At 43.6% G+C, this 12188-nt stretch overlaps 1 protein-coding gene across 4 annotated transcripts in view; it reads right to left on the reverse strand.

Annotated features, from left to right (window-relative positions):
* Positions 1-9117: 9117 nt before the first annotated feature.
* Positions 9118-12188, reverse strand: part of washc4.S (WASH complex subunit 4 S homeolog) — a 48974-nt gene continuing 45903 nt past the window's right edge. For 2 of the 4 annotated variants that reach the window (XM_041588657.1, XM_018256051.2), the window contains exons 32-33: positions 11560-11656; positions 9118-9639 (exon numbers count right to left, since the gene is read on the reverse strand). In XM_041588657.1, the coding sequence (XP_041444591.1) occupies positions 9593-9639; positions 11560-11656 (144 nt within the window). In that variant the 3' untranslated portion in view covers positions 9118-9592. The remainder of the gene's footprint in view (positions 9640-11559; positions 11657-12188) is intronic. The other 2 variants (XM_018256053.2, XM_041588658.1) reach the window with 1 other exon arrangement.

Raw genomic sequence — 12188 nt, forward strand, 5'->3', positions numbered from 1 at the left:
CTGGCTTGAAATCAGTTCAGAAAGGTGAGATCTCTTCTTTGTTTTCATATCCCTCTCCATATTTATACATTATACGGAAAGCCTTGTTTGCTGTTATTGTGATTCTGCTCCTTAGAAATCCTCGCATTCAGATGTGAGAGAAAGTATTGTGGGACGGTTTCCGTATTATGATGTCACGTGGTGCAGAGCGCCTCATTAAAGCCGCCAACAAAGCCGGTGAACTCTGCCCATTGGTGATTGGCGCAATGGAGTCTTTAGAGCGTTGCTTTATGATAAGTTTGGAGTCGTAGTTTGGGATCTGTGGCGTCTGTAACTACAAACAGAGCGATTTGCTCATTGAAGTTAACGAGACATACTCAGCTTTATTTTTCATGTGTATTTTGGATAATACCAATGTCACACTGAGGGGTAACAATAACACAGCTTTAAATGCACGTGTTTCAGTGAATAACAACGTATAGACTATATCTATAGACGACCTGACTAATGTGCACAGTTTGTAGAAATTATATATTTTTTATAAAGTGTGAAATAGGTAAATAAATGTACAACTAAAGCCAAACCATACTATAAATCGGTCTCATATGAGTGTGTGACCTCAGGCCAGTGATATTAATAACATACAGAGCAATGGACAGCAGCTTACATGTACAATAACAATCTCATTTACTGCTCAGGCTTTTCTATCAGGCTTAGTAAATATTGGGCCATGATCACATACCAATACTGGGATACTGGCCTCTGCACTCAACCCATTATCAACATATTTAAGACAGCGACATTTTGTGCATACAGCTACTGAAAAATGCCTTACCCTTTAAACAATACAGGGATTGTTTGTCCATATATTGCAATATATTTAAGCTGGCCAACTACGTCAAAATCATCCCATATCTGGCCAGTCCTACGCTTAATTTTCATCTGATTCATTAAGAATTCTATTGCTTCATTATATATTTTTACCTGCAACTTACTAGCTGCTTTCAAAGTATATATATATATATATATAAACGGAACGCATTTTAGGACATACTGCGCCGAAATACCTTTCATCCATGCGATGTCCTATGCCTTCTGAATGCTGCATCGCTTGCTTTTGCCGCCCCTCATTGTCCAAATGCGCAGTCATGCCCTTTAAAGATACTTTGCTGTCGCTGTCGGACATAACAGTTCTGTGAAGCAGAAGAGCATTTTGCTGTGAGAGTCTCTGCGCCTGTTCCCTTCTTCTCCGGCAGCAGACATCCATGGCAGATCCCAGCACCTTTGCCTCTCCGGAGCAGTTTAATATGAATCACATGTTCAATTGCATGTAGATTTTACCTCCCAAGTCATCACAGCTTCAACTTCACTTACTGTGCGCTCTCTGCAGGACCCGCTGGCATCCCTGGTACTGTACCAAGAATTCCTTTTTTTTGGGTAGTGAGTAGGGCTAATATTAGTGCAAGGGGTGCCATTTTGCATGGAACCTGGCTAAGGTAGGTGCCACATTGTCTGCATTGTGACTAAGGGACATACCCAGGGAGTTGTTTAAGGGCTAAACTGCATGAGAGTTTACCAGACCCACACAATCTTGTCACTCGAAATTTCACTGACACCATCAATTTTATCTGGTCGGATGAAGATGCAGCATGGAGCGTTCCCAACTGATAGGCGTGTTGCATCAGATAGCAAATCTTCCATGTAGTTTAGATTTTTATATCAATCCCATTATATTTTGCCCCATGTAACTACATGTGACTTGTAGGATACAATCTCCTTCCTACAGAATGTCCCGTGTAGTTTAGCCCTATACCAGGATATGACAGGGCACGGAGCATGGCTAATGTAGGTTGGACTCGGGCATGGAGCATCTTTAGGGCACCACAGTGTGTGGACTGAGGCTTAGGGTCATTTGGCTTGAGACATGGAGCCTGTGACATATAGAGCACAAGATAAAATGGAGCACCAAAAGAGCTGATTATTCGTCCGATTATTCTGAGGAAGTGGTCGGTAGCTACAAAACACGTAAAATGTGCAGCCTTCAAAATGTTCTGGGCATGCCTTTACCATTTTTAATGATTTTTTTAATAAATTTCTATTTATAATCTGCTCCTTTGGTGCTCCATTTTTTTCTTTGTGCTCTGTATGGAACCTAGCTGTGTGGGATCACAGTGTTTGTGCAGCATGCTGGAACTGAACTCTGACCAGTGCTTATTCATTGATGGAGCCTGTGCCACCAGCATCAGACATGCTTGTATATTGTTAGTTGTGCATACCAACATTTGTTACAGTCAATAGGATCTGATTCACAGATATAGGGTTAACCTTGCCATGTTGGCCTTCCATTGAAGTATGATCCAAATTAACCTTGCCATGTTGGCCTTCCATTGAAGTATGATCCAACCTTGCTTGATCAAGTCACATTGCATCTAACTGCATTTATTGTACAGATAAAAGGAGACATTTTATGTAAAAAAATAAGAATGTACCAGTGCATTATACTCATTTAGATATTGAAGAATTGTGCTTAAAGGGCATCTGTTGGGTAAAAATGTTATCCCCAACCAAAGGTGCGGACTAAAAGAGCCCATATTCCAGTTGGGGATGTCGTTTTTTTGAAAAAAAATGTGCCTGACAGCACTACGCTAGGGAGCGCCCAGTGCAAGCAGCCATGTCCAGTCACTCGCATACGAATAACGTGACGTCACGTGCATGCACATAATGAGCAATTTGGGCTAGCTTTTCCTTATGCGCATAGAGTGACTGGACATGGCTGCTCGCACGGGAGCTCCGGATAGCGTAGCGCTGGCAGGGGGGCATTTAAAAAAAAAAAAAGCTACTGTTATCTCCAGCTGGAATGCGGCTCTATTAGCCTGCACCTTTGGTTGGGGATAACACTTTTACCCAACAGGTGTCCTTTAAAAAAGTGATGTTTCAGGCTGATTTATTGAATATTTCTGCAAAACCCCTAATAATCCCTCCCTTCTCTTCCACTTCCTGCTCCCTGAACAGGAACCAATCAGCAGCTAGCAGGACCTGATAGAGAACTGAAGCCTGACTTTGCTTGTGTGACTGCAGGGCTGTGATTGGCTGTCCCCCACCTACTGCGCTTCTGGCAGGGACCGTTGGGACACGCCCAGCCCTTGTTTGAAACAGAGACCAGATAACATCTATGGGGATCTCAAATAAAGGGGCACATTTTTAAGACAATATTAATTTACAGCCAAAAGTAAAACCAGCACCATATATATAGTATACGTAATTGCCTACAAAATTAGGGGTGTTTGATTTATATACACGACAGGAATGGGACTTATCCCCCTGCCCATGTAACAAGATTTTTGATACTCACTGTTAAATCTGTTTCTCTGTAGTCGAAAGGGGGACACAGGGAACGATGGGGTTAAGCTCCATCCTCCGGAGGCAGGACACTTGAATATTAATTTAAGTGGGCGTGGCCATCAGGCTTACCCCCACACACCATACGATCCTATTCAGTTTGTTCCAAAGCTGCGAACGGACCTTTAACTTGCACTTTAAACGCAACAGGTACAACAGATAACCTGAGGATTAAATGGAAAACAACAGTAGCTCGCCTAAGGGCGGGAAGCCCTGTGTCCCCCTTTCGACTACAGAGAAACAGATTTAACAGTGAGTATCAAAAATCTTGTTTTCTCTGTCGTCTTAGGGGGACACAGGGAACGATGGGGACTTAACAAAGCAGTCCCAACCACAGCGGGGTGGGAGCGAGCTTATTTGAGTGTTTAACTTTTTAAGTACGGCTTGCCATGCCTTCCGCCCGAGTGAGGCCTCGGCAGAAAAGAATGTGTCAACTTTGTAGATTTTGTAAACGTGCCAACAGTCGACGTGGTAGCCGAACTGCAGATCTGTTTCAAGGAAACCGAGTTACATCATACCCCGGAAACTCCCACCGCTCTAATGGAGGGGTCCTTGATTCCCTCAGGCGGTGCGCTTCTCTTCGCACCAGGGTTTGATGGATTGACTCCTTCTATTCCATCTAGATTTGTATGCTTTTGAAACTGCCTGACCCCTGCGAGGGCCAATGGAATAATAAAAAGGGAGTGTAAGTTCTGAAGGATCTTGCCCGATTATTGTACTACCGTAGAGCCCTGACTACATCCAGCTTGTGTAGTTGGCGTTCCTTATCATTTTATGGTTCCGGACATAGGGAAGAACATGATCTCTAGTTTAGCGTGTTGATACCACCTTGGGAGAAACATGAACTGTGCATAGTACAGCTTTGTCTATATGGAGGATTAAGTACGAAGACTCCCATGACGAACACTAAGTTCAGACACTCTCCTGGTGGAAGATATTGCCATGAGGGACACCACCCTCCATGTTATACCTGTATCATCAACCAATCAGCTGTTTAAATGGTGAATCCAGCAAGGCTTCAAGCACCAAGTTGATGTTCTACACAGCGACCGGGTTGTGGAACGGAGGGGCGATGTGGGCTACTCCTTGTAAGATGAGTGTTCAACGTTCACATTCACCAATGCGACTGAAAACAGACTGACAGAGTCGCTACCTGAAGCTTGAGAGAGCTAAGTTTAAGTTCCAACTGTGGCCCTTGTTGTAAAAACAACTGTATTTGTGGAATGTCTGGTTCCAGGAAGGAAAATCAGATTCGTTACAACCTGTAATTATGAATGCCACCGATGAATGATTTCGCTGATGAATGCTTGTGAGCTTTCAATCTAGTGGCAATAACCTCTTCTGTTAGTCCTCGACTCCACCAGATGGTTGCCTCAACAGCCATCCCATCAACCTGAATAGTCCAGGATTATGATGTAGTATTGGTCCCTGTTGTAGAAGGTTGTTCTGAACACCAGCCGGACCGGCTGTGACACTTAAAACTCCTAAAGAATGGTGAACAATGTCCTCCGCGAACCGAGCGGAACTACAGTATAAAGACTGCTTAATCTTTAGAGGACCCGTGATAAGATGGGGATCTGGGAGAGAACATATGCTAGGTAGAAGTGCCAATGCTGTGCCATGGCGTCCACACTTCCTTTCGGAATAAAGGAAAACTTGCTACCTTGCAGTTGGAACTGGATGTCATAGATCTATGCTTGGCTGTCCCCAATGATCTCCGAGTTGAACGAATGCCTTTGGGTGATGCTCCCATTCCCCCAGATCTAGCTGATTCCGACTGAGGGATTCCGCTTTTATGTTGTACACACACGGGATGTATATTGTAGACAATCTGTCAAGATTGATCTCTGCCCAGTGCAGAATCTGTCTGACATCCACCAGCATTCCTTTGACTTCACGTTCCTTGCTGCCGATTTATGTACGCCACTGTGGCGTCGTTGTGGCTCTGGAAGCATACCGGCTGTCCTGTGGGCCACTGCATCCATTGGGCTAGCGGTAGTTTTCCGGAACTCGTTCCAGTATGTTTAATGACCATTGTCTGTGTGCAAGCATGTTAACATATTACACCTTAGCACTGGAGACTGATGTTTGTGGACATCACATTCCACTCTGGGATTGGCCATGTTCAAAATGTAGTGTCTAATCCACCACTGCAGCACCCCATTGTTGGTTGAGGAAGGTTAGAGGTCGAGAAGCGATCCCCCTTACTATGTCGCTAGATATAGTATATGTGCTAACTTGCAGTGGATTGAAATGTATGAGTACAAATGGAACTGCCTCCTATGGCAGACACCATTGTTTACAGCACTTTCATTGCCCTGTATGTCGTCATCTTGTGGCTGATGAGTAAGAGCTGATTTGATCTGTGCTCAGATTGTCCCAGGGCAGGCTCACAGTCTGAGTTGTTGTGGCGAATCTAATCCTAGGACCGTCATCTTGTGACCGGAGCTAAAGTTGGATTTTTGACCATGTCATGGTCCAACCCTGAAGAATCGACATTGCTCCCTTCAGTTCCTCTTTGGCTCTCACTTCCGATCTGGCCTAGAGGAGGTCGTCAAAGTAAGTCATCATGGAGATACCCTGTAGTCTAAGTGTGGCCGATATCCCCTCCATTAACTTGGTGAATCCCCTGGTAGTGGATGAAAGTCAGGGGTGCCACATGATAGTGGCTGTTCGAGAAGACGAAGCAAAAGTAACAGTGACGAGGAGACCATCTTGTGACATGGAGATGTGCTACCTTGTTGTCTAGAAACATCATTAGCTGTCCCTGCTTTATTCCTCAATCCCTGGGCGCAATGTCTCCTTTTTGTCGCCCCCTGAACATTATAATAGGTGAGACCCTTAAGGTCGAATGCTGGTCTGACTGCCCCGTCTTTCTAAGAGAATATAATTGAGTACACACTTGGGGATCTCTCTGCAGGAGGTACGGTTACAATAACCTTTGTACACTCCCCTCTTTCCATACATTCAAGGGAAGCTAGTGCCCTTGGGATTGAGGAGATACCGGACATAAGGAATTACTTGAGTAGGATGGGAATAAAGTCCAGATGATAACCTCTCATTGATCCAGGTGTCAGAGGAATAATGGACCATATCTCTTGGGATCGTAGTATTTTTCCCCCGATCCATTCTGACGTCAGATGGAGTATCCAGTCAGGCTGAAGCGGCCTTCAATGCTGAAGGCTTGTTACGCATCCTGTTGGTCTTCTATGGGATAAGGTTCCTTCACATCCCTTGATTTGAAGGTGAGACCCTTGTGGAAGTTGCTCCCCCCTGTAACCTTTCACCTTGACCACGGAAAACAAGGTTTTCCTCTTTCGTTACTAGTGGCAGCTCTGCTCTTGTTTTGTGGGAGGAAGGTACTCTTTGTCCCCCGTTGCCTGGGAAAAAACTTTTCTCCAGCTCTCCCTAACTAACCGTTGGTCTTTGAAGGGGAGCTAATTTGGCGTCTTCTTAAGCTCTGATCTGCCTCCCAACTCTCGAGCCTCAGCTTAGTGCGTGCCGCCATGGATAATGCAGAAGTGCGTGCCATGGTTTGTGATTTAAATATGATGTCACAGTAATAACGTGATGCCTTCACATATTATTGTGTGGCAATAACAGGTCCTGTCGGGGAATCCCCTCTTGAGTGTCTTTGATAATGATTCAGACCATGCCTGTATTGTCTGAACACCCAAGCGGAAACTAGACAGTGGCGCAGAGTCAACCCCGTAGACGTAGATAGCTCGTAGGAAAACCTCTCGTCTATCTGAAGAGTCCTTGAACACAGCTGCATCATGGACTGGCAGAGTGGTAAATTAGAAGCCTTGACAATGACACATCCGCTGCTAAGGGATAATGAATATTTATCAGCCAGTTTCTCAGGACAAGGGTATAATTTGGTGAATCTCGTAGTCGCCTAAATATGCATTCAGGCGAGAACCATTCATCCGGAATAAAACTGAGTAATCATTCTTGTCCTGAGAAACAACTGTAGACTCGCATAACCTGCATTGCAATCCCTCTAGTACCCCATTAATGATGCTATTAATCTCATGGAGGTCATCTGCCCGCCTCCTGATGCTCATCTTCATCTGCGGATGAGAGACCAAAATACAACTTTGATGCTTCAAGTTATTAGCAGTGGTGGGAGATGAACCCACAACCTTTTGGACCAGGTTTGGACCAAAGGCACGCGCTCTATTTCAATAATATTGAAAAGCTATTCAGAAGGCTCGTTCAACCTCTTAGGGGATGAGGAATGAAAAGGGTAATGACTCATCGGAGTTAGAAGGGTTAGGCAGTATCAGCCTTTTGCTCTGCCCGTTTGCACTAACCACTCTGTTAGTGGCCAAATAATCTAGGGCTTTCCGCAATTAATGCTCAACAGCAAGTAATGCCTGCAGAAGGGACAGCACTGGGAAGGCTACACTACCCAGAGAGGAGGGGGTGGTTCCCTTTGATCCAGCTGGATGCGGAACAGCTGGCACCCTCTGCCTCTGCTGACACTGATACAGGCCAATATTCCACCTGTGCAGCAGAGGGGACCTGCCACAGACCTACACTCTTTCCCAGTTTAGGAAGGTAATAGATGCTAATTTTACCGTCTGGAAGCCGGTTTCCCCTTATGCACAACTGCAGGAGTCCATCCTAAGTCGTGGGCAAAATGTCCGCTGGAACGCATAGTGCGTTCCACTGATGCGCGCCTGCGCACGCGCTCGTGCGGCAATTCCCGCTCAGGGAAAATGGCCGCCGGAAAAATGTCAGCTGGAACGCATAGTGCGTTCCACTGATCCACGCCCGCACATGCGTTCGTGCGGCAATTCCCGTGTACACTCCCCTCCTCAGGGAAAATGGCCGCCGAAGAAAATGGCCACAGGTGGAACGCATCCTGCGTTCCACTGAGCGGTCTGGCTTGTTTCCCAGTGCCTTCCGACACGGGTCTTCTGCCTCAGGTGAGTGCACTAGAGCATGCTGTGCTCATTCTGAAAACAGACGCTGCTCTTCTATAGGTAGAGCTAGCCAGGGAAACCGTTCTGTGTCGCTCTTCCCCTTTGTTAGTCAGTTAGTATGAGGGACATAGAGGGGTGTGAGTGAGAAGGGGAAAAGGAGGGGGGAAACCCCACAGACTTTTTGGCAATGTCCCTTAAGCAGGGCCCGTGCCACTTACCCCTCCACACCGGCCAGACCATCTGCCTTGAGGTAGACAATGCAGGAACCGTCTGGGTGGTTGTTATAGCCAATGCTAGAATTTTACCCCGGTGTGCTGCGCCTCGTAGGGGGTTAACCATGTCAAAAATAGGTAGCCCTATTTTGGGTATCACCCCGGGTGTCAGCTAGCGCTGACCGTAGACTGTCTCTTGATGTCCATCCTCCCGTGAGCAGGACACTTAAAAAACTGAATAGGATCGTATGGTGTGTGGGGGTAAGCCTGATGGCCACGCCCACTTAAATTAATATTCAAGTGTCCTGCCTCCGGAGGATGGAGCTTAACCCCATCGTTCCCTGTGTCCCCCTAAGACGACAGAGAAAAATGAATGACTGATACAATATAAATGAATGACTGATACAATATAAATGAATTCCTTATACAATATAAATGAATTGCCCAGTCCTAGAGAAGAAACAATTCATACAAACTGTTGCCTGGGAGCAATGCTTCAAAGAAAGGAATAAAAAAGCAGACACAGGACTGGATGGGTTAATGTATATATTGTACATTTTTTACATCATTAATAAGACATTTACATTAATATTAAAAAAGTAAAAGTAAAAAGTAAAAAAGTGTGTCTTTACAGGACTATACACACACACACTAATATCCATCCAATGCCTTAAACCAAAGCACATTTAGGATAATTCCTATATAACTTCTATAAATCAATTCCAGTTGCTTCTTCTTTAATTTGGTCCTAGATGGCTGCTGTTTCGGTTGATATCTCATGAAATAAGCTAATATTTCTGGGGTGTTTCCAGTACACTTGTTCTACTTCATCTTGTGTCACACTGAGGACCTGCCACTGTCCTTGTCACATGATCTGCCTCTATTTGTCACATTACTGTTGTGCAATTTCCCATTCCCCATATCAAGTGCTGGATGTTGCCAGTTCTCTGGACATTGCAGGGGGGCAGCTTCACATTTAGAGTGCAATGTTCCTTATTCCAGTCTTTTCAAGGCATTTAAGAAAACAGAGATTAAACCGGGTGTAGCATGGAGAAAGAGTCTGCAGCAGGATCATTTCATAACTGAATCGGCGTTTTCATTGCTTATTCCAGATGTTTCTGGGAAGAAAATAGAAATGATAAATATACTGGGCAGCATGAATGAGAATATTAAATGCTGATCTGCACATGCTTTCATTGTTACCCTATATTTTTATTTTACGCTTTCATTGTTACCCCCATATTTTTATTTTAGGCTTTCATTGTTACCCTATATTTTTATTTCAGGTTATATCAACTTGGAATGTCACATGATAGTGATAAAGAGATAGAACGATGAATGCAATCACACCATATTGGTTTGTGGGGGAAAAGAATACAGGTATGGGTTCCATTATCCAGAAAGCTCTGAATTATAGAAAGAATCTCTCCCATAGACTATTTTATCCAAATAATCCAAACTTTTAAAAATGATTTCCTTTTTGTCTGTAATAATAAAACAATACCTTGTACTTGATCCACACTAAGATATAATTAATCCTTACTGGGTTTATTTTAAAGACCAGTAACATAAATTTTGTTTTTTAACGAAAAAGATTTTCTGCTTGTGCTCCTCTTCAGAAAGGATGCATTGTGTAGTGCATTCAGCGACGATCCATTGTGCAGTGCTCGATTTCTCCTCCCTGCCTTCTATAGGAGATGGCCAGGGAGGAGAAATCGAGTGACGAACGCCCTGTTGCCGTTTTTGATGAGGAGCGCAAGCAGATAATCGGTAAGTAATTTCTTAATAAAAGCTTTGCGAATTAAAAGTGAAAACTGTCTTTTATTACTGGTCCTTCAATATTTACATGATATTCTAGTAGACTTAGAGGCATATTTATCAAGGGTCGAATTTCGAACTGAAAAAACTTTAAAATTCTAACTGAAAAAGACCAATCGAAATAAAGTTGAAGTTTTTTTTTGGTCGAATAGGTCTGTTTTCAATCGAATCGTACGAATTTGAAGGAATATCGCATTCGATATGAAGTTTTTCCCCCAAAAAAACTTGGATTTTTCAAAGTCCACCAATTGACTCCAAATAGGTTCTAGGAGGTCCCCCCATAGGCTAAAACAGCAATTCGGCAGGTTTTAGATGGCAAATGGTCGAAGATGGATTTTTAAAGAGACAGTACATGATAAATTTCGAATTTGGACTATTCCCTAGTCGAAGTACACAAAAAATAGCTCGAAATTCAAATTTTTTCAATTCGAAAATTCACCTCGGCCTTTGATAAATCTGCCCCTTAGGGTATGAAGATAATAAGTCCTATACCTGTATAGTAAACTGTTCTTATCTCTTTACATTACCCAAATGATTTATAACTGTTTTATATCAGCAACACTATATAGCAACCAATACTGCTTGATTTTCATTTGGGGGCAAAATCGAGGAAACATGAAATACTTAAGTATAATGCAACTGTCCTACTAAGTAACTTTTAAATGGTTTTATTAGTTATTTGTAATGTAATAGCGACTGAAAACAGTATCTGTCTGGCTTTCCTCTGCATTGCTGCTTCTGGTTCCTGAAATAATGTCACAGCAGTTCGCTACAGTAATTGACAGACTTGGAGGTAATTGAAGGGATTTTACATGCACAAATATGTTAAACCACCGAATTTCTTTAATGAATGTATATTGGCAGGTTGCTTAGAATTACATTTTCCTTCACTATTTTTTTTAGTTAAAGTTATTTTGTTCATCTGCACATGCGTCTGCCCGGGAAATTTGAAGAAAGAAGAAGCCAGAAGAGGAACACTCCGTGGTGCTCGCTGGAATAACCCCGGGCTGGTGCAGTTTTCTGCTGATAGGAGCACAGGCCCAGGGTTTCAGTAAGTAAATACAATCACTTGGGGGTGCCTACGTTTTGGCTCCTCCAAGTAAACTCAGCCTTTCCTTCTCCTTTAAAGAGGAAAGCAAATTATTAAACACACACAGAGATTTTGCTTCTGCTCCTCTTGGAGATATGGAAATACTGTCATATCTAGCTTTTTCACAAACCTTTTTCTTTCTTCTCTTGGCTTTCTTCAGCAGCTGTTTTGTCTGCTCTAAAGAAAATTCTTGCACTGCTAAGTGAGAAATACAACAGTTCAAACTCCTAAAGAGCGGGGGGAAAAAAAAGGAAAATTAAGGTTGCAGCATATCTTATTATTCTTTATCTATAGTGCTGACATATTCCACATGGCAGTCCCTGGCTTAGTGGAATTTACAATCTACATGTCACTAGCCTTTCCACACACAGGGCCAGAAGTCCAGGCAGAAGAGGCAAGTGCCTATTTTTTTTCACCTACCTCTAGTCTGAACCCTCCCCCACTCACTCACTGTGGTGCTGGCATCCCCCTTGCATTATTAGGGCACACACAATATAATCACCTCTTTTATGGTTTTCCAAGAGGCAACAAAATGAAGCACCTACCGTATATACTCAAGTATAAGCCGACCCCAGTATAAGCCGAGGTACCTAATTTTACCTACGAAAACTGAGAAAACTTATTGACTTTAGTATAAGCCTAGACACAACTACAGCCCTGTTTCCCAGCAGCGCACATTCTGCCAAAGCGACCCCCCCCCCAGCGATCAACCGGACTTCTTTGCAAAGTTGATGGTGACAGAGAATTGCCAAACGGATT

The sequence above is a fragment of the Xenopus laevis genome, chromosome 3S, assembly GCF_017654675.1.
Source record: "Xenopus laevis strain J_2021 chromosome 3S, Xenopus_laevis_v10.1, whole genome shotgun sequence".
NCBI classification, from domain to species: domain Eukaryota; kingdom Metazoa; phylum Chordata; class Amphibia; order Anura; family Pipidae; genus Xenopus; species Xenopus laevis.